The sequence below is a fragment of the Protopterus annectens genome, chromosome 3.part0, assembly GCF_019279795.1.
Source record: "Protopterus annectens isolate FY-2018-M chromosome 3.part0, PAN1.0, whole genome shotgun sequence".
Classification (NCBI taxonomy): Eukaryota; Metazoa; Chordata; order Ceratodontiformes; family Protopteridae; genus Protopterus; species Protopterus annectens.
The window spans coordinates 331,462,054-331,483,372 of NC_056731.1; the positions used below are offsets into that span (position 1 = coordinate 331,462,054).

The 21,319-nt window shown below is 40.4% G+C and overlaps 1 protein-coding gene across 1 annotated transcript in view; it reads left to right on the plus strand.

Moving 5' to 3' along the window:
• Positions 1 to 1,564: 1,564 nt before the first annotated feature.
• The window catches only part of LOC122796369 (receptor activity-modifying protein 3-like), a 557,028-nt gene continuing 537,273 nt past the window's right edge, over positions 1,565 to 21,319 (plus strand). The window contains exon 1 of the mRNA XM_044064802.1: positions 1,565 to 1,596. Within this exon, the coding sequence (XP_043920737.1) occupies positions 1,578 to 1,596 (19 nt within the window). The 5' untranslated portion in view covers positions 1,565 to 1,577. The remainder of the gene's footprint in view (positions 1,597 to 21,319) is intronic.

A 21,319-nucleotide genomic window follows, 5' to 3' on the forward strand; every position in this document is an offset into this window, starting at 1 on the left:
CATATAATTTTAACACACATGGAAATATTTTTTATGCTAACCATTTTCTTTCAGCCTAGTTGGACATTAGTTTGCAAGATAACTTATGAATATAGTTCTTAATCCACTAGAAAATGTTCATAATCATCCCCTTCACTTTCTAAATTAACTTTTCAGCTATTAAAACACAAAATTTTTAAAACTGGAAAAATAATACTGTATTTTGCTAAAGCAGTATTTATTTTTTTTCTGTTGGATAGCTTAATTATGTTCATACATGCGTTCTGATAATTTGCAAATAGACCTTCACAATATAATAACTATCACATATCAGAGAAGTAGCTAAGTAGACTGTTCCTCACCTAGCCTCAAATGACCTCTGATTACTAACTATTGAAAAATAAGGGAAACGGTTTATGTGCTTGCATTCAGAACATTCCCCAAGGAAGGTACCAAGATTTTTGCTGCCATGTGCATCTCTCTTAGTCATTTCCTGACAGACAAAACTAGCCAAGAAAGTCAGTATTAGGGAGACAAACATCTTGAAAGCTGTTAATATTACAGTTATTAATGAAAATCATTTAGATCAAGTTATTAATGAAAATTAGTAATTTAGCCCACATATTAAACTGATTCCTAATTTATGTTGTTTTCATTGGGCTAAACAAAATCCTGTTTTATGTTGTTTCTCAGTATTGTTATAATGTATCAAATTGCACCTAGTTAGTATACACTTACTGTCTAGGCTTTATAACATAGTGTAAATGACTAACATTTTAACAGAATTGTGTGCTGGTATTTTGTCCGTTTAATCCTGTCTCTTTTCAGTATTGCATGCATTCTCCTGTAAATGTCTTAAGCATATAAATATAAAGTAAAAAAATATATATATATTCTTTACAGTTGAGCTTAAATAAATTAAGAGGACATTGAAGGGATTTAGAGTTAAACCAGTGGCTGGGTAGTACTGTACTGTGGTGGAAAAGTGAGAAAATGGACATAGGACTAAGCTGGAAGGATTGTATCTCTTGGTCACCTGGGAATATCAAGGAAACATCCAGAATAAGCTGGAAACTGTTGCTCTGGGTAGGGGAGTTTGGTTCACTTCTTCATCTTGCTGCTACATGACCATCATGAGGTCAAGTAGTTTAGAAAATGTATCCATGGCTGCAGGGATTATTTCTAACACATTTTCTGTGTGGAGATCAAAACTTTTATACAGGTAAGCATTAGAACACCTCATTTCAAGTCAACTTTTCTAACATTATTTCTACAAGGATGTTCTACTTAACATCAGTTAAGGCACTATAAAGATTAAAGTTGTGTTTATGGCTTTATCACATGATCAGCTGATGTCATGTGGCTCCTAGAACAGAGACAATATAAGCTGGATATTTTATTCAGTTATGTTGATGCTTTTTCTCGCCTGTTTAAGGCCATGTCTATAAAAAGGACTGTGATTAGACACTTATGATACTTGTCAGAAAGTAACTGTATTTAGTCTATACTGTCATGTATGCCAGATTTAATATTAATTTAAGTGTCTAGAATAAAAGCTGACATTCAATTTTCTATTTTGTTTTCTAGCAAAAATTCAAATGACTACTGGACATTCAGGTAAGATACTTTTTTGGTCTGAAATAAACTTAAAACACCGGGGGCCTGCTGTTGAAATACTTTCTTAGTTTTGGAAGAACTACTGTACTCTGTGTATACTTAAAGTTCATTTGAAGAAAATTTAACTTCATAGTGCATAGAAAACAAGGGTTATATGAAGTTTGACATGAGAGATTGTGATTACATTTTGCTAGGACCATCACAAGTTAACTACATGACATAATAGTGCTTGAATTATTTATTTATTAAACTTAAATAAAATGTTTGGCCAATTATGCAAGTGATTGTTAATCCATCTCACACACACACACACACACACACACACACACACACACACACACACACACACACACACACACGATGTACACGTACCTACAAAAGCACATACACTTTCACACACACACGCACACACACACACACACACACACACACACACACACACACACACACACACATATACACACAAACACACACACACACAAACTCACTACGTATATTGACTTGCAGGTGGATGTATTACATTTTGGATTATGCTTCACTTTCTCAGTGATTTTATTTGTAGTGACTCCCCCTCAGTATGATTTTATAGCTTCTATCTCAACATTTTTATACCTGTACATACATGCAATTTTTTTCCTCTGTTAATGTAATGAAAAGTACTTTGAATTGTTTTATATATTTATTCTGAAATAAACTTTATTTATTAGAGATGGTGCTCTGAGTTCTATCATAAATTCTGTCAGACTGAATACTATAACCTTCTTTATGTCTTTATGCTGAGTTGAAAGTAAGCAGAGATAATAGTTATGACATGTGACAAGTTGAGTTATGCAGCACCCTTAATGTACATCATTGTATATCTTTCAGCATGGTTCTACTGCTAGGGGTTAGTTGACCCTAGATTTGGATCAAACAACAATGAATGGAAAAGTACATGATTCTGGATGCTTGGTTTCCCTTTCAGGTCATTAGACTTTTTCCAAAACTTGTACCAGTTATGTCATTTGGATGTAGAGTTATCCTTACATTAAGAGGCTGGGTGACATCATACCTTTCTGCTTGAATACATAATCAGTAACTCTCTATGTGCTATTTATATTATATATGTTCAAAGTTGTGGCTGAAAAGTATATTCAGAACAGGTCATATACATTATTAAATAATAAATAAAACAAATAAATGCTAATGGTGCTGTATCAAAAATAAAGAGCATAAATGTTAAAAAAATGTTATTATAGTCCTTAATGCTAAAACATAAAACATCAACACAGTCATTTTAACTGGTAACATTAATTATGAAACCAAACAGCCATTTTACCTTCACAGTTCTGAGCTACTCTTATCTTCCATCTATGCAAAAATAGCCACCACACTTTCCCTTTTGACTCTCATTTTATCTCCTTTACATATCTGTCAAAGGTTCCTACAGGTTATTTATATACTTGTGGCCCCCTGGCTTCATTGACATTAAACAATCTTTTTTTTTATCCTGAAAGATGAATAACATAATAACACCTATCTTATGCAACGTGACAAATGAATATGAATAGCAGCCATCTTAAGCTACATGGTCCATGATTATAAATAGCAGCCATTTAATCCTACATGGGTCATGATTATGAATAGCAGCCATCTTATCCTACATGGGTCATGATTATGAATAGCAGCCATCTTATCCTACATTGTCCATGATTATGAATTGCAGTTATCTTATCCTACATGGCTCACAATTATGAATTGCAGTTATCTTATCCTACATGGCTCATCATTATGAATAGCAACAATATTATCTTACGTAAGATTTAACACTGCTATGGTGCCAGTTAGTCATCTTGCAGTCTCACATTTAACAGCTCATTCTGGGCTCCTTATTGAAATGGCACTCAAAATGCTGTGCTGACAAGCCAAAAAGAAAGACCAAAAACACAGGAGAAGAGTGACTCTCAGAAATAGTTCTTCTCCTTAAAATTTCTTTTTGCAAGGGTGCAAGCCACCCTGCACCCCCCACAACCCCCATACTTATATATACCAACTCTGAGGACTCACACTAGAAGTCCCAACATTTCAAAAGGTTACCTTTATTCTGATGTAATTTTCTGAAAGACTGAGCTTCTTCCATATGATTAGTGATTACATTTGGTTTGGCTGTCTCTCTCTGTCCATTAACCAAGGCACTTTTATTGGCTGTAGCCCATCTTCTGCTCTTCTTTTCATAAGCTGTGTAAACATGTAGAGTAAGTAGGCCGATCGTCTAACATACTGCCACCAAACTATTCAGTTAAATGAAGTGCTTTGCATTTGCAGCTAAGGCATTGGGCATCACTGATCACAAAGTTTGATGTTACTCAGCAGATGCCTTTCAAATTCCTGATCTATCTTTCAACCATCCAACCTATCCTTCCTGACAAATTAGTACATGCCAGCAAGACCTCCCTGCTGTCCAAAATCTTACCTTGGTGCAATCCACCTTGGACATTGAGACCTGCCAGAGCTGCTTTATTACATGTATACAAATGAAAATACTGTCATGGATATTTTCTGGCTCATGTAGCCCAATCCTTTGTAACAGTCTGCCATGTATGTATAACATAGCATTAATGGCATCCTTCCCCAGTTTAATGATTCAGTTAAAGCCATGTCTGCTGTCTACAGCGAACTGCTACCACAGAATCACCCAATCCCATTTCAACTTATTTCATATTATACTTTATATTTGTTTGCTATATGCACCTCTTCTTAATCCATTCTTTCTTATAGCTCCATCACACTTGCCTTTTTCTTTCCTGCATCTCATACAGTGACGTTGTGTTGTTGGGCTGTGTGTTACTAATATACTACACTGCTGATCGATATCCCGGACATACAGACCATGCCTGATGTTTATAGATCTCTGCTGTTGACTTCTGTGTCATAATTTGTAAATGCTGCATACATACCATGTGTATAATTACATTTGTCTGTTCTTTATTACTGCTAGATCTTATATGTTGAGTACTAATAATGCACATTACTCTGAGCGAGTAATACAAATCATCTGCATGCTATAATCGATTTGTAGTTTGCAGAACTTGTACGTGTTTATCTTTAGCTGTTTATTGATAACTGCTGTTGATTCCTGCTTCATCATCACTGTCCACAATGTTGTTAATGGCGATGATATATCATTAATAGGTTGATATACATTTATCTCACAGCATGCCTCCCGGCCTGGATCCAGTACTATTTTCTACTTTCTTCATGCTGGTAATGAACTAGTCTCCATTATGGATAATTATTTACTCACTGTGTTGACATTAGACTTTTCCGTCCAGTGAATGATGCCTTTCTCACCCAAATCTCACATTCAGGATTCTATGATTCAGCTAATTTTGAGCAATATTTCCATCAGATAGATATAATTTCACCTTGGCCCTGCACTTTTTGTCTACCACCACCCTTCTCTCAGCTGCTATTTTAGGTTCTGTTATGGACCCGTTTTCTTCTGTCTCTTCAACAGTAACTTTTACATTCGTGTCTCAAAACTGCAGTCTGTTCCATGTGTCAGTAATTTCTATTCGTAAAAGATTTCAAACCAAGCTGGTAAAGAGTCAAAACCACAACCATAAAACAGAAAAGTAATGCTTCCAGTTGGAGATAAAGATTCCTTACATATTATTTAATTAACAAAATAAAAAATATAAGACTGAGCAGTTTTGTCCTTATTAACTTAGGATTTCTTCAGAAACTCCACTAAACAGTCTGCAGGCCTTTTTATATATGCCATAGTACACCCACCAATTAAAGGTAATAAGTGCAGTCTTCTTCTTTTCCTGATTAGGGGTCGCCACAGCGGATCACCTGTCTGCTCATGATTGGCAGTGGAATTTTACAGTGTTGAGTTGCCAGCCTGGTGCCCAACCTTCCAAGGAAGGCACACACATGCACGCACTAATGCCTAGGGCCAATTTAGAGTGTCCAATCCACCTACAGCATGTCTTTGGGATGTGGGAGGAAACTGGAGCAACCCCACACGACCACAGGGAGGACCTGCAGACTCCGCACAGAGGACACCCCAGCTGAGGATTGAACTGGAGAACCTCTTGCTGTGAGGTGGCAACACCAACCGCTGCACCACCGTGGCCACCCTTAAAGGAAAAGTGCGATAATGTAGTTAAAATGTCAAAAAATGTTAAGCAAATAGTCCACACATCATATCAATTATTGTTAAAAACTTTCAAACTAAAAACTACAAAGTAAAAAATACTTGTAACATTTCTAAAAAATCATTATTACAAAACTTTTTGAAAAGCACCACATTCTTAATAAGTATTAACTCTCTTATTTAAAATGGGCTGCAAAGAAATATATTCATTTATTCCTAGGGGTTGTGAAGCTTGTAATTTCAGTTGCCGTCTAACTTCTCTTTCTTCCAATTTACCCTTAAAGTCACCCTCTCTAGGACTGATTTTTATTTGATATAAAATACCAAACCCACATTTTTGAAAGCTAGCTGGGACATGACTTAGAGTGCTTGTATAGTGCATTGTTGTCATTCTTTTGTATTAATTTGATAAAGATGTTCATAAATTCTTTTCCATAATGCTGTCTCAGTTTTGCCCAAATAGAAAGCAGGGAAAGTCGAGCATTTAGCTAAATAAACTACTCAACAGGTCTGGCAATCTCCCCTTATAAAAGTGATCTTGGACCTTTCTACATTTTCCAGTGTAATATAACAAGTCACAAGAATATAACTACACTGGCATAAGACCAACACTTTGTACTTCCAATATTCTGATTTTCCCTTTTGTCATAGCTCCTGAAAAATTATGCTCCATTGCATGCTGAAAGACTTCACTTGCAGAATGTATTCCAAATAGCATCCTAAGTAGTCTATATCTTCCAAATGGGGTACTGAAAGTAGTCAGTAGTGAAGATTTGCGATCAAACATCACTTGACAAAATGAACTTTTTGCATCCAAGACAGAAAAAACAGTGGCATTGGTATTAGGGCTCCGACTTCCTCGACTGTATGCATGGGATGATGCGGTCTCTTTAATGGTTTGTTAAAATCTCTTGGATTAATGCATATTTTTATTGGTTTACCTTTGTTTTGTCACACATGATATGTACAATCGTCCTATTGTGCAACCCGTATTACCAAAATATGGAGAACTTTGAAGGATCAAATGTCGAAAATGGTTTGCTGGAAAGCCATTTCCAACATTTGATCCATGTGTTTGAATGGCAAAAAGCATTCACTTATTTACCATTCAAACACATGGTGAATCGGCATTGTCGTTTTTTGCAGCTGTGCTTTCGACGTTATGCACGCTGGACACACGGCGGATGACAATTCAAAGGTAAGCCATTTTGATTTCATCTGAGCTTTTTTGTGTGGGCTGCTACCATGGACGACACCCATTCAGTTGGTTCTGTAACTGGACAAATTACACCTTGCTGCACCATTTTATCCAGCTGAGCTTTATTTTTTTTCTGCATAGCTATCGGAACTTTTCTTGCTGATCTGACCACTGGACTGATCTCTGGGTCTAACTTCATATAGAGTACACAACTGGAAGTCTGCCTAACTTGTCATTGAAAACATCAGCATACTCAGTAAATAGCTTCAGTAAAATTGGAACTGAGACGTGCTTATATGATTAACTTCTTTGGTAAAGGAAAGCAGATTCATTCTCAAACTATCTCTGAGACCAAATAATGACTGCACAGGTCTTCAGACTACATAAAATAGTAAGCTGCAGTATTTCCTAGCCAGATAACATGAAAGCACTACTGAACCTTCGTTTTGAATTTCTTTACCTCCATAAGCAAGAAGTTTCACACAACTGACCACAATAAGTTGCTCACCAACTCTCACATTACTCAACGTTTCTGCCGACATAACATTATACTTTGAAGCAGTGTCTACTTTGAGCTTGGTGGATTTACCATTGATCTGGACAGTACAAACCACTTCATTTTTGGCAACAAATTTACTGCATCAATGTTTTCATCAATTACTGATGCACCATCTATGTAGAAAGTAGGGTTGCAGCTCTCTATATGATCAACTTGCTTTTTTGAGTGATCCTTCATTATAACTGTGGGAGGTTTACTTGATTTGCAAAACATTTGAAAATGGCTCCATTTTTTACACTTGTGGCATTGCCGACTAAATCCTAAGCACTTTTCTCTTTCAGACTCATATTTGTCACCACAATTGCGAAAGTTAACAATAAAGCTTGATTTGGGTTTTGCTGACTCACCCTTGTACTGCACTGAGCACGTCCTTTTCACTGAACTAGTCTTAAAATTTGCTGGAAAACTACAGGTTTTACCTCACACTCACAGGGGTTACAGCTACTAATGTGCTTGGGCCTACTTCTGCTAGACACGTATTAGCATGCTATCTACATTTGCTCTGGAGCCTGTTGAAACCATGCTCTTATCACTTGCAAGCATACTTCTGTGCTTTTCTGTAACTTCGTTGGTTTGACCAATCTCAGTAGCTTTGCTTAGCATTAAATCACTGTCACAAAGCAAAATCTTTCTCACTGCAGCACAATTAATACACTACACAAGCCTGTCCTTTATTAACTCATCTTTTAAGTTACCAAACCTATACATTTTAGCTTTGTTTCTCATGTCAGTAACATAAGTTGCAAAAGTTTCTCCTGGTTTTTGATCTCTTGTGTAAAACAAATGTCTCTCTAATGTAACATTTGTCTGGGGGTTACATTTGAATTTGTGCTTTAAACACTCAGTGTCTTCCCGTGATTCAGTCCATACAACAATATGATGGTTTTCCCTTTCTCCTTCATATACTGCTGGTGCATACACAAGTGAATGCTCTCTTTCAATGTCCTCTGACCCAGCTAAGTTTAGCAAAATGAATGCCCTGGTGTGTGCATCTTTGAAGAATAAGCTGCTTGTATAAAAATATCGTACTTTTGCTCAGATATTCTCCAATTATCTGCAATGCTATGATGAAATACAAGTAGACCTAGTCTGTGAAATATGTCTGCCATATCAACACATACAAGTGAAGGCTTTTACAAGTATACACGGATGCACACACATATACATATGCCAGAAATGTATGCCCATACTTGTAACTATGCCCAATAGCACAACAAGCCTCTGAATAATTGAACTTTGCTAAATAAGTCTCCTGGGCACAAGGATACTCTTGAAATCACTGTATTGTAAGAAATCACCTCTTATCAGTATAAGAAACATATCAAAGTAACTGCAGTGTGTGAATAAACTGGGCAGAAGAAGCTCAGATTAAAAAACATTTCAAAGTAATTGCTCTTTGCAAATAAACCATAAACAACACACTGAAACTTTTACAAGATGGCTGTACATTGCCAAATAACTCTATAAATTGCAAGAAACTCTCTGTAATGGTGGCAGTCTGTGAGTTGACACACCCAGCATAAGAAACTTTTTGAAATGGCTGTATTTTGACTGCACTTTATGAAATAGTTGCACTTTGCATACAATGAACTCTTCAGAATAATTGTGCAGTAATAAGCACACAATTTAAGCACTTTTACATAGTTTGAGATACTTTGAATAACTCAAGTAATGCCCTGAATAGCTGCAGTCAATGAAAAATAGTAGTTTATGCCAAAACACAGTAACTTGCCAAAAAACATGCAGAATCCCTTCTTGCCCTTTAATATATTCATTTTGCTCATTTACTCTTTTTCCATGCGTATTATACTTTTATTGTGCTCGTTTTGCTCTAAACATGCTTGTTTTACTTTAAACATGCTCGTTTTGTAATTCTGAGGTAATTCCAAACCCCTTATGTGCTTTTCTGATAATCATTTTATCATATATCTTAGTTTTAAACATTCCATTTAATTAATAAACCTTTAGTGCATCTCACTTGCTTAATAATGTGGTGTGTGCCCTTGAAATGCCTCATTTTATCTTTTTTAATAAATAAATCATTGTGCAAGTTTTCATTACTTTTAGTTCATTTCTGGCCCTTTTTTGTACTCTGTTCTCTTAGTTTTCCTTCACTGTTAACTCTGCACCTCATAGCTCTGAAAAGCAGTCTCTGGAATCCCAGTTCTGACACCATGTCAGGTTAAAACAGACAAACTTCTGTGGGTTCTGTTCAAGCAGCTTTATCATGTACAAACACATCAGGATTGAGGCTTAATAACTTTGGGCAGAATTCACGAAGGCTCCGTGTAAGAGTTACAAGTCTTACATGGAGGCTGCAGTTAAACGGTGTGACGTCAGCATGCCATGCATATTCATGAGGGCATGCTGACTCACACCCAAGGCTAACACGGTCCGTGTAAGAAAGTAGGGGGCGTGTCCGCAGGGCGAGTCCTGCAAACGGACACGCCCCCAGAAGAGTAACAGTCCCGAAAGTAAACCCCCACGACAGAGTCCGCGTAAATGTCAACAAACACAACACAACACATGCCCCCACAGGCTATAAACATAAAATGTAAAAATGAACATGTTATATTTTTTTTTTATAAGTTTTAAAGATGTTTGCCCGTGATTACGCTCGTTTGCGTGGGCGTGCCCATCGCTTAGCCACAGTTAGCAGTCAGTGGAAAAGCATATAAGATCTAAATATGCAAAGTAAGCCAAGAAGCAATAGCGTAGCGGTAGAGATGGCTGAAGGGGAGGCAGTCATGGTTCGAGCCCCCACAACATCAATTTTTATTTTTAGTGAAATAAGCACAAAACAATTCCCTAACATATATGTACATATATAAAATTATATTTTATGTAAAATGTAATGGAATGGGCCATGTATTTTGAAGAAATGTGTGATAATAAAAAAAAAATGTCAGAAGTGCCTTTAGCTGAGTTACACTCTAATAAGCTGAGTATATCTGCCCGTAGGTGAGCAGTGGTTTAACAGGTGTAAAATGAATGCCTGGGGTTGAGCAGCATTTTAACATGCTGAAACTGTGTGCCCATAGCTGAGCTGAGTGTAATATGCATGCTGACAACCAAATGACGTGTAAACCAGCGTAACCCGTTTGCGCGGAGCTGCGCACCGTGCCAACAAGCTAACCGGCGGGCAACGTTGCGAAAGCTGTATCAAAACTGCCTTTACACAGACACACCTCCTAGCCTGTATAGACAGTCATAAAATAAAAAAGCAATGGCCAGGCTCGAACTCAGGATACCATGCACCATAGTCAAAATACTGAACCACTAAGCCATGACAGTTGCTCTTAGAAATGCAGTAATAGCATATATATAGGAATGAATGGAAAGAGAAGCATGACAAAGCAGGTTTTGTGAAGCTGATACATTTCCAAAATGGCCAATCACAGATAAGTGCGGGAAAAATGGCATATATAAGCCCCATAGGCAGGAATACACAGCATAACTGATTGTGGAATCGATTTGCAGTCAGGATGGCAGGTGTAGGAGAGGGTAGTTGCTTCCGAGCACAGAGGTGGGGCATTGAGGAGTCCAAATATATGGTTTGGCTCCTCGTCCATGATCATGAGGCCCAACTCATGCAGGGCCAGGTCCTGTGGGGAGCATACAAGGCTGAGGCGTGGGACCGGTTGACACATGATCTCACCAGTGCCACAGGAATACCAAGGACTGGTGAACAGGTCCATCACCACCATGCGGACCTGAAGAGACGGAAGCAGGACCAACTGAATCGTTGGATCCAGGAGGCCCGGCAAATGCCCAACGCCCCACTACTGAGTAAGTTACATGTAATTATTTATGTAATAAGTTAACCTAGCTGATATTATGGAGATGTGTATTCCAATATTACTTCATTTATATTACAGCTGCAGGTGTCCGTTCCATGAATTGTCAAGCCTATGCTGATAGGCTTGTGCAGTTGCGCCACCAGGCAGGTTAGTAATTCTCTCCCTGTAACTGTTAAAAAATATAAGTATGACAGCTTGCAAAAGAGTGCAGTGTAGTCACCTATTAATAAAAAGTGCAAGTAACAGTGTAAGAGAGATTCTGCTAGTACTGTGTGATTACATAAGTGTGATGCAGCCTGTAATCCAAAAATAAAAATGAAACAAGTCTGAAATAAAGATGTTCCACCTGTAATATAATAGTACATAACCTGCAGCAGGCTGTAAATTACAGCTACACAAGCTGAGTAAAACACGTGTGAAATATATCCCCATTTAAAATCTGAATCATGACACAAGTGAGACTGTTGGAAAGGATTGTTGTAACCAAGTAAAACATGTCAATAAAGCCTAGAATTAAGTACCATCCTGAATTGTAAAAATAAAACAAGTGAGAGTGTGAGAAAGAGGTATGAATCCACCAATAAAGTTGTAATAACTCCTGAATAAAGTATACTGCAGTCAGTACAGAATGAAATGAATGTGACAGGCACAACCAAACAGTGAAATGTGTGGAATAAAGTACTGAAGCTGGAATGTGTGTCCCACAATTTGGATATGTTGCTGTACGTTTGCAATATGCAGATTTTATGGTTGTATGAAATACCAAACATCCACAGTTGTCTAGAGCTATATAAAGCAAATGTAGCAGGATGCTGTAGCTGAACAGAGCCAGATATGAATGTGTATGAATAAAAATGCAATGTATATTAATGTAGCAGTAACATTCCCATCACCAACATGCATAAGTTTACACATAGGAAACTGTAGTCAGACCTGTAGTGTGTATATATCTGCAGCTAGTAGAAATGTACAGCATATGTATAGGTATTTGAAGTTGTTAATGAAATATTTCTTCACCCTACCCTATAACCACAAATAATCCATTCCACATGAAATGGTTATGTGTCTTCACAATTAACTCCCCTGGACATTTGTCCTGTTGGTTCATACATATTTGCATGTACGTTGATGCATGTGCCCTGTTCATACATCCAAACCTGATGGCCTGTTGCCATCAATCAACCCTGCATGTTGTTGGATTGTGTATTGTTGTTCAAATTATGCATGTGTTATGCTTGCTGTTCAATGGCTTGAATTTATGGGTGTTTGGTTAATGGGAATACTAATGCATGCTGTTACAACTAATTGTGAATGGTATTGTACGTTACTAACCCAAACTGTCATAAAATAATGCAAAACATAGGATGACAAGGAAGGCGGGTTCCAGCAGACTCACCTCTCCCACCTCAGCTGGCGAGTGCACCTGGCAGTAGTGCCCAGGCTGGACCCTCCTCTGGTGGCCCTGCACCACCTGCAGGTGGAAGCGCTGCAGGGGATGGGGCTCATCCCCCCCTCTGCAAGCGTGGCCGGAGGAGAACATCCACTCACCCTCCGTAGTGTCCGGACTGTGGAGCGTAGGGAGATCAGGCATGCTGTGCTTGGGCCCCTATGCCAGCTTGAGGTACGGGTGGCACAACTCATGGGCATGCCTGCTGCCCGTCCTACACAGCCCCCAGCACAGCCCCATCCTGGGCAGTGAAGGCACAGTGGCAACTGCCCATGGGTGGGGATCTCAGTTCCACTGTTGCCATCTGTGGGCTCATGGGCTCGAGATATCCAAACATCCGTCCCCGTCAATTGTGTACCCCCCCCACGTGTCATACACCACCCTGTATGCATCTTGTTTGTCTTGTCTGTTAACCTCCCCTACCTACCTCCCCAGCTATACCGACTTCCTGTACCTGACATACCACTCTCACCTGAAAAAAAAAAAGGGCACTCTGTACCCACAAAAAAATTACGCCCCATACATAGCTGCCCATTTTGCACACATGTCGGCTGGACATGTAAACTGGCAATTACAATTGGCTGTACAACAAATATTGTCCTCACACCTCTCTCAGGGGTGGAAGGTTTCAAATTTCACACTAAATTACAAACATATGCACAGCTGTTGCTGATGAAGAAATGGGCAACTATGGGCCTTTCCTACATCCCTCCTGCAAAACCCGAGCTTGTTTTCCTACTGTCCTACCCTCTTTGTGCCCCCTTTTTCACCACTTTCCTATCTCCCCATTTTCTTTTCTTTAAAAGAAATTAGCGCGGGTGTGCACGAGAGTAAGCACTTTTAAGCAGTAGTAAGTGGGAGTGCGCTTCTGTGCGCTTAGCTAAGCGTGTGTGTGCAAAGCTAAGCAACAGTGCGCATGCATGAGCTCCGCGCAAACCAGCGCTAACCCGCTTACAACTGCTTAAAAGTGCCTTAGTCACTCTGAATGACAAGGCCTGTAGTTTGCTCCGCAGCAAAATAAAATACCTCTGTCAGTCTCGAACCCAGGAAACACTAGTCTGCATGACTTACCACTAAGCCATGACTGCTATACAAGAACATTGTGCTGAAAGAAATATATCATGACATAGTAGGAAATAATGTAAAGGGAATATAGCAAGTCTAGTGCACAAAGCATGTCATGTATATTTACTGTCAAATCTAGTGGATTTGTAAAATAGTACTGTGTGAAGAGAAACAGCCATGCTAGTTGGTAGCTAGTAGGTAATAATGTCACAGTAGCACCTGGCAAGCCACACACATACTCAGAGCAGGATAAACACTGCCATAGTTGAATAGTTAAGAGCCCAGACATAGCAACTGTGACTGAGTTACAGGGATGTCCCTGATGTGAAAACAAATGTCAACTGTGCCCCACTGACTCCCTGTGAAATGTACTAACAGTAGGCAGAAAGGTGTTACAACACATGCAATGGTAACTATGAATTACTGAAAGTATGCACCACTTGCACGTCACAAATGGTGCAGTAATACATATGCTCAAAATAACCCACAGTCACAACTGCAGAATATCAGAATATTTCATGGGAGTATCCCACTGATATGTACCATTCCATGAGGCTGATAAAAGATGCACCTGAGAGTATCTGAGGCCTGCTCAGCAGCATGATCAAATACCCTTGTAAGTGGCAAGGCCCACACCATGGCCAGACCACACTGCATGCAGTACCACCCTACCACAACAAACACATAGGGAATTGCTGCCCAAACAGATATAGCAAGCATTACAAGCTGTGAATGTAAATGGAAAATAGGAAAGCCATAGCAACACATTTACAGGAAAGACACCCAGCAGGCATACAAGGAGTGAATGTAAAGGGCAAATATTGAAGCCATAGCAACAGATTGCAAGAGCCACTGCTATATACCAGTTACACCACAATTCCCACAGGAAAGCACACACACCCATATACACAATATTACTAGTCGTAGGTGTCAGTTTACATACACACAGAGAAGAGGAAACTGGAGGAAGGAATACTCAGGTTACAGTACAACATGCATTGCAGTGTCTACAACACAGCCTGAAATATGAGAGACATACCAACCCTTTCACTCACAGAACAGTGTCCACAGCAAACCAGCATGGTCCTCACCCTGATAATCTGAAAGGGCTATGCCTACCTAACAAACCTTTCCATAGCACTGTCCTGAAATCACAGTGAGAATTGCAATCACTACACAACAGGCTGCATGCAATTAGTAAATGCTGGCTGACAATTGGTGCAGAGGCCATCACATGGACATGTGCAGATACCTACAAAAGCATCCTGTACTCCCAGTCCACACATGCAATACTTTCATTGCACCCTCTGGAGGTAGAGACAGAGAGAGAGAAAGAGAAAGAAAGAAATAAAAATAAAAAGTAACAACAAAACAAACAAGTTGACAGCAGACCAAGTATCTGAAAGCCTACGCAAACAGCTGCAACAAACACAGGTAATGTAACGTACTAATATAATAGTCTACATACTGTGAACCCTCCATATGTGCTATTGGTCTGTATCTATGTATATGAAGATGTGCATAGGGCCGGGGACATACTGCAACTGTCACTGAAGGCTCTACATACATATGTATGTGAAGGTAGCTATGTGCACATAGCAATGTAGGTTGTAGTGCAATGTACAATGTAGGTTGTACAGTAATGGATGTTCATCAGTACGTTACTGTGTGTATACATATGTGGAACTAAAAAGGATTATATACATATCTATCATGTGTATAAGTATGTATATCGAGATATGTATGTATATATATATATATATATATATATATATATATATATATATATATATAATATGCATATATGTATACATAGATAGAGAGGGATGTAGAAATACATAGACATATATAGTTTCACAGTATCATAGTTTAGTACTAGGCTATCTGCCCTGGGGCATTTATAAGCCTAGCCATAGTGATGTGGCTTTCGCCACCCCATGTAATGGTACAAAAGTGTACAGAATAGATTTAGAATACTGTGCCTCTGTCTAGTAGTGACACAGTGAAGACCCCCTTACATAATAGAATTAGTTTACTGTGCCTCTGTCTAGTAGTGACACAGAGATGACCCCTGGGGTAAACCTATGATCTCCCATCCATTCGTCAAGATTTCACATGAAGAGAGTCAGTGAGGGGCTCTGCCTAACATGAACTGGGATTCTGTTCCAAAGTATGGGAAGCCTCTGAGTTATGAATCTGTCCCTCCAGCATGTCCTATTCATATTTGTGCTGAGGTTTAAAATTTTTAGCTCTTGTGGTTCTGATGGATTTGGATTTTATGAGGTGGAGCATGTCCATCAATTCCTGATTGGACATGGCCTTGTACGTCAGGCACAGATCACCTCTAAGTAGGCGGTATGCTACTGAATAGAGCTGGAGTTTCTTTAGTCTGGCAGCATATGACATATGTTGGAAACCCTTGATCCTCTTGGTGAGGTACTTTTGGGGTCTCCCTAGCTGTTGCAAGTGCCGGGTGAGGTACATACCAAATGGGGCATAGTACTCATTCATGGGCCTGATAAGGGAGGAGTATAGGGATACAATGACCTCCTTTGATCTGGATGTGAATCCCTTCATGATAAGGTGGGCAAGGTAGGAAGTCTTTCTAACTACTTTCGCAATGTGGGTGTCAAATGAAAGGTCACTATCGACTTGTGTCCCCAGGTCTCTGATTACTTTTTCTGTACTCAGTGGGTTACTGTCTATGTGATAATATGTGGGTACTTTGTTTTTCCCAAAGGGGATGACTATACATTATTTGGCATTCAGTTTAAGGCCATGACTCCGGCACCAGTTGTCTGTTTCAGTGAGGCCTTTCTGTAGGCTGTATGTGTCAGCTGGTGTATCAACTATGGCACCTAATATGCAGTCATCTGCGAACTTTGTCAGCCACTACCCTCCCATGTTTGCTTCCACATCTGAGAAATAAATGCCGAACATGAGGAGTCCCAGGACAGAGCCCTGTGGGACACCACTTGTGACTGGCTTTGAGTCTGACATGGCTCCAGCGATTTTGACTTTATGGGTTCTATCCTTTAGCCAGTTTGCAACCCATCTTGTGACATATGTATTTACATTTCAGCTGTTGAGCTTGTCTATGATGCCAGAGTGGGGTATTGTGTCGAAAGCTTTAGCCAAGTCCAGGTAGGCTGTATGGACTGCTTTGCCCTCGTCAATGGCTCTAGTGACTGTTTTGAAAAGGTCAACCAGGTTCAAAAGGCAGGATCTGCCCTTTACAAAGCCGAACTGGGTGGGATCAAGTGTCTGTAAGTCCCCAATGTCTCTGTGTATGAGTTCCATAATGAGTCTTTCCATAGCTTTGCAGACCAGGCTGGTTAAGCTTATGGGGCGGTAGTTACCAGGGTCTGTAGAGGCGCCTCCTTTGTGGAGTGGGACTACTGTTGCTATATGCCAGTGTTCAGGTACATATCCTGTAGTAAGGCTATGGTTAAATAGCATTTTATGTGCGGGTTTAGCTCCTCTTGGAGTTCACGTAGCATGCAACCCGGGATACCGTCAGATCCCATTGATGCTGTGTTTATAGCTTTGCTGAGGGCAGTTCTCAGCTGGACATCTGAGATGACAGGGAGGTTACATTCAGCTGGGATAAGTATTTCTTCTTTTGGGGGTGAGGGAGGGGAGAAATTTTCACTGAACCTGTATGCCAGAATGTTGGCAGTAACTGTGTGTTCAGTGTATTTTTTGTCATTGTGAACTAACTCTGAACATATCTGAGGGTTTCTGCCCAGGTTTCTAACATAGCAGAAGGCAGCCTTGTGGTTATCTTTAGTGTCCATAGCGATTTTTCTCTCAAAGTTGGCCTTGGATGTTTTTATGAGAGAACGTAGCTTTCTACTAGTGCTGATCAGAGATGCCTTCTCTTTATGGGATTTTGCTCTGTCGTGCAGTAGCTTCCTTCTTTTGTTATACAATCTGTTCATGGCTGGGGTCCACCAGACAGGACGCCTGCCCTTGGTGGAGAGGGTCTTGGCTTTATTTGGGATTGCATGATCCATGCATTCTTGGAGATGTCCGTAGAAAGCATTTATGAAGGATTCTGCATTGTGGGATGTGGTTTCCACTGGCCCAGTGTGCTTAAAGGATACCATCTCAGTTTTAAGAAGTGTAAAGTCGGCTTTTGAGAAGTTTTTCACTGTAGTCTTTTGTGTTGGGGGTGGAGGTGGGATATGTATATCCAGGGTGATTAGTTTGTGGTCAGATGTCACTGGTGAGGGGTATACTTCCAGTGTGTAGCACATTGTCCCCATGTTTGCCATGATCAGGTCTAGTATATTATCTCCCCTTGTGGGAGAGGTGACAAGCTGTTCCATTGCATTTGAATTTATGAATTCCAGGAACCTTTGGGCTAGGGTGTTTGGGCTAGAATAATGCACCCAGTCTATGTTAGGGTAGTTGAAGTCTCCCAATATGATGGTGTTTGGTGAGAAATTCATATCCTCCAATGTCTTCAGGAAGGCTGAATGGGGTTCCTGAGATTGGGAGGGTGGTCTGTAACATGCTACCAGTTGTATAGCAGTTTTGCCTACGGTTAGTTGCACCTGGATGGTCTCTGATGCTTCATGTGTTGCCACTAACCTGGAGGTGTTGGTGTCCTTGATGAATATGGACACTCCCCCTCCCTTTTTGTTTTGGCCTGCGTTTTGGGGCCAAAAAGCATGATACGAGGTATAGCCTGGTAGCGCTGGGGTGCTCTCAGGAGCCTTGAACCAGGTTTCAGTTACTGCACAGACATCGAGATTGATAGAATATGTACATACACATATATGTAATACACACATACATATATAGATATATGTAGATACATATACATATACAGACAGATCTGACTGTCAACAGATATGTCTGTATATGACTATCTCTCTCTGTCCCACCCTCTCACTCTCTCTCTCCCTGTCTCTCTCTCTCTCTCTCCCCTCTCTCCCCATATCTATATCTATCTATCTATATCTATATATCTATATATATATATATATACATATATATATATATATATATATATATATATATATATATATATATATATATATATACATATATAGATATATATATATATATATATATATATATACATATATACTGAATGAGGCACATGTGTGCAGATGTATTGCAACAGGTGCCTGGTGACAAAGGCATGGAGTGAACACCAGTGTGGATACTGGAGTACCATACCCCATTCCAAAACACTGGCACCAGTAACCACCACATATGTGCATGCCTGCCCACCACTGCATGTGTCAGGGGGGAACAGGGGCAACAAGTGTACAATAGGCTCCCTATTGATATACACAGTGGCACACTAGTCCTGTAATACCTGTACATGGAATATGTCAGCAGACATGGTGTGTCAGCTATGAACATGTAGGTCACTGTACCCCTCTACACCCCACAATGTCCTCCCATGACAGCTACAGATATGGAGAAGGACACAGACATATGTAAGTAACTGTGTCAATGCGCTCAAACACATTACCTATGCAGAGTGACTGACAAGACCACAGAGCGCACCCAGACTACCTACATAGAGGTTACCACTGCTGGATATACATAGTTAGGTCACACCCACGACAGTTGTCCAACAGCCATGGTAACACCTCCAACATCCACAACCCAAATTACCTATGTCTGTCATCCTTGTCACCACAGTAAAGAGCACATGGTGGAGGTACAGGTCCCTACCCACAGATAAGACATACCCTGGAGTAAACCACACAGCATTAAGAAGCATGGCTCCCCATGAGTAGATGTCAGACATACCCCTGCTGAATGTTATGCAGATAGGTAATATGTCATATGAGTCACCCTGTGTAACTATTTGACAGGAGCAGGTACGATCACATCACATGTGTCACAAGGGGCAGGGTAGCATAACAGTATGCTGCTGTAGGCCCAGGGCCAATAGCATACTACCTACCTAAGACACAATGAACACCCATGAACCCATTGCAAACCAAATATGTGAGGTGGAATGAGTGTGCCAGTGACTGGGTGCATGTTATGTACTGGTGTGATTGCTCACCATGACTGTCTGTTTGTCATGGTAGTGTGTGTCCTTGGTGTGAGGCCAGAGACAGATGTGTGCGGGATTGTGATCAAAACATACTACATTGCCATATGTTGTGCTGTGTTGCCCTGTATGTGACTGTGGTGTAGGTAGGGTTATGGCAAGTAAGAGTAGTGTGCATTACCAGTGAAATATGTAACATGCATTGCATGCAGTGCATGGGTTGATAATGTTCCCCATACAGTACCTTGATACAAACCCCCAGTGTGAGGTTGTGCATTGGGCCTGAACCAGTGTGCTGACTGCTGGAGTATACTAGTCTATCGTATGGAGTGTGCCAGGTACTGTTGCACAGTTGTCAGCTGAGCACTGATATCTGTTCATTTACATGTGTATCCCCCAATAGACAGGCAGATGCTATATATGGTGGTTAAGTTATATCACTACAGTCGAGTATTATGTGTGCCATATTTTGCTGACATATATTGCTGACATATTTTTCTTCTCCTTTTCAGGGCTATGGTTCACCAGCAAAACCCTGTGTACTCCACTGCGGAGGAGGAAGAGATACACTAGAGCCTGGTGCGGGATTTCACAATACTTTTTTCCCGCACCAGCCAGAACCAGCAGGAGAGGGCTGCACTGTGGCAAGACCTGGTCCGTCGGGTAAATGACATAGGCACACATAACCGGACATATGAGCAGGTACGCCATCACTGCAGTGATTTAATTAGAAATGTCCGTCAGCATGTGTCTGATATCCACAGGCAACAGCTTGCCACAGGTGGTGGGGTGGCTAGACATCCCCCCCTCACCAGACTGAAGGGACTTCTCCTAAGTGTTGTGGCTCCATCCCAACAGCAACAACAGCAGCAGCATACATGTGTAATGATGGAGGCTGGAGCCACCCAGCAGCAGGACACGGAGCGTGCAGGTAACATGCCATGTGTATAGTTGACTGTTCAGTACACTGTTAGTTTATGCATGTGTGAGGTGTGTCCTCGGTTTGTAGCTGTTATCTTGGTAATTATTGTGCAAGAGTGATATTCTCAATATCAGCAGTAGACCTGTGGAAGCCAACTGTTGCACTACTGAACTGTATCATACTCACAGTATCAATGGTACAGTTGTGCCCACTGACAAATGTCTCATTTCTGCAGGTCCCTCTGGTGTAACAGCAAGGCAGCCTGTCCATGCTGGTGAGTGTGTAATAACAATACCTTCATTACTCTTGATACTAATAGTAATAATAGGCTGAAGCAGTAGTGCTGTGTGTTTGATTGCAGGTGTGTTTGTGTCTGTGTGTTGATATCTCATATACTGAAGAGTGTGCATGTGTGCATGTGCCCTGTGTGCATATGTGCATGTTTGCACGTGTGCATATGTGCATGTGCCCTGTGTGCTTGTGTGCATGTGTGCATGTGCCCTGTGTGCATGTGTGCATGTGTGCATGTGCCCTGTGTGCATGTGTGCATGTGTGTATCAGTGGTG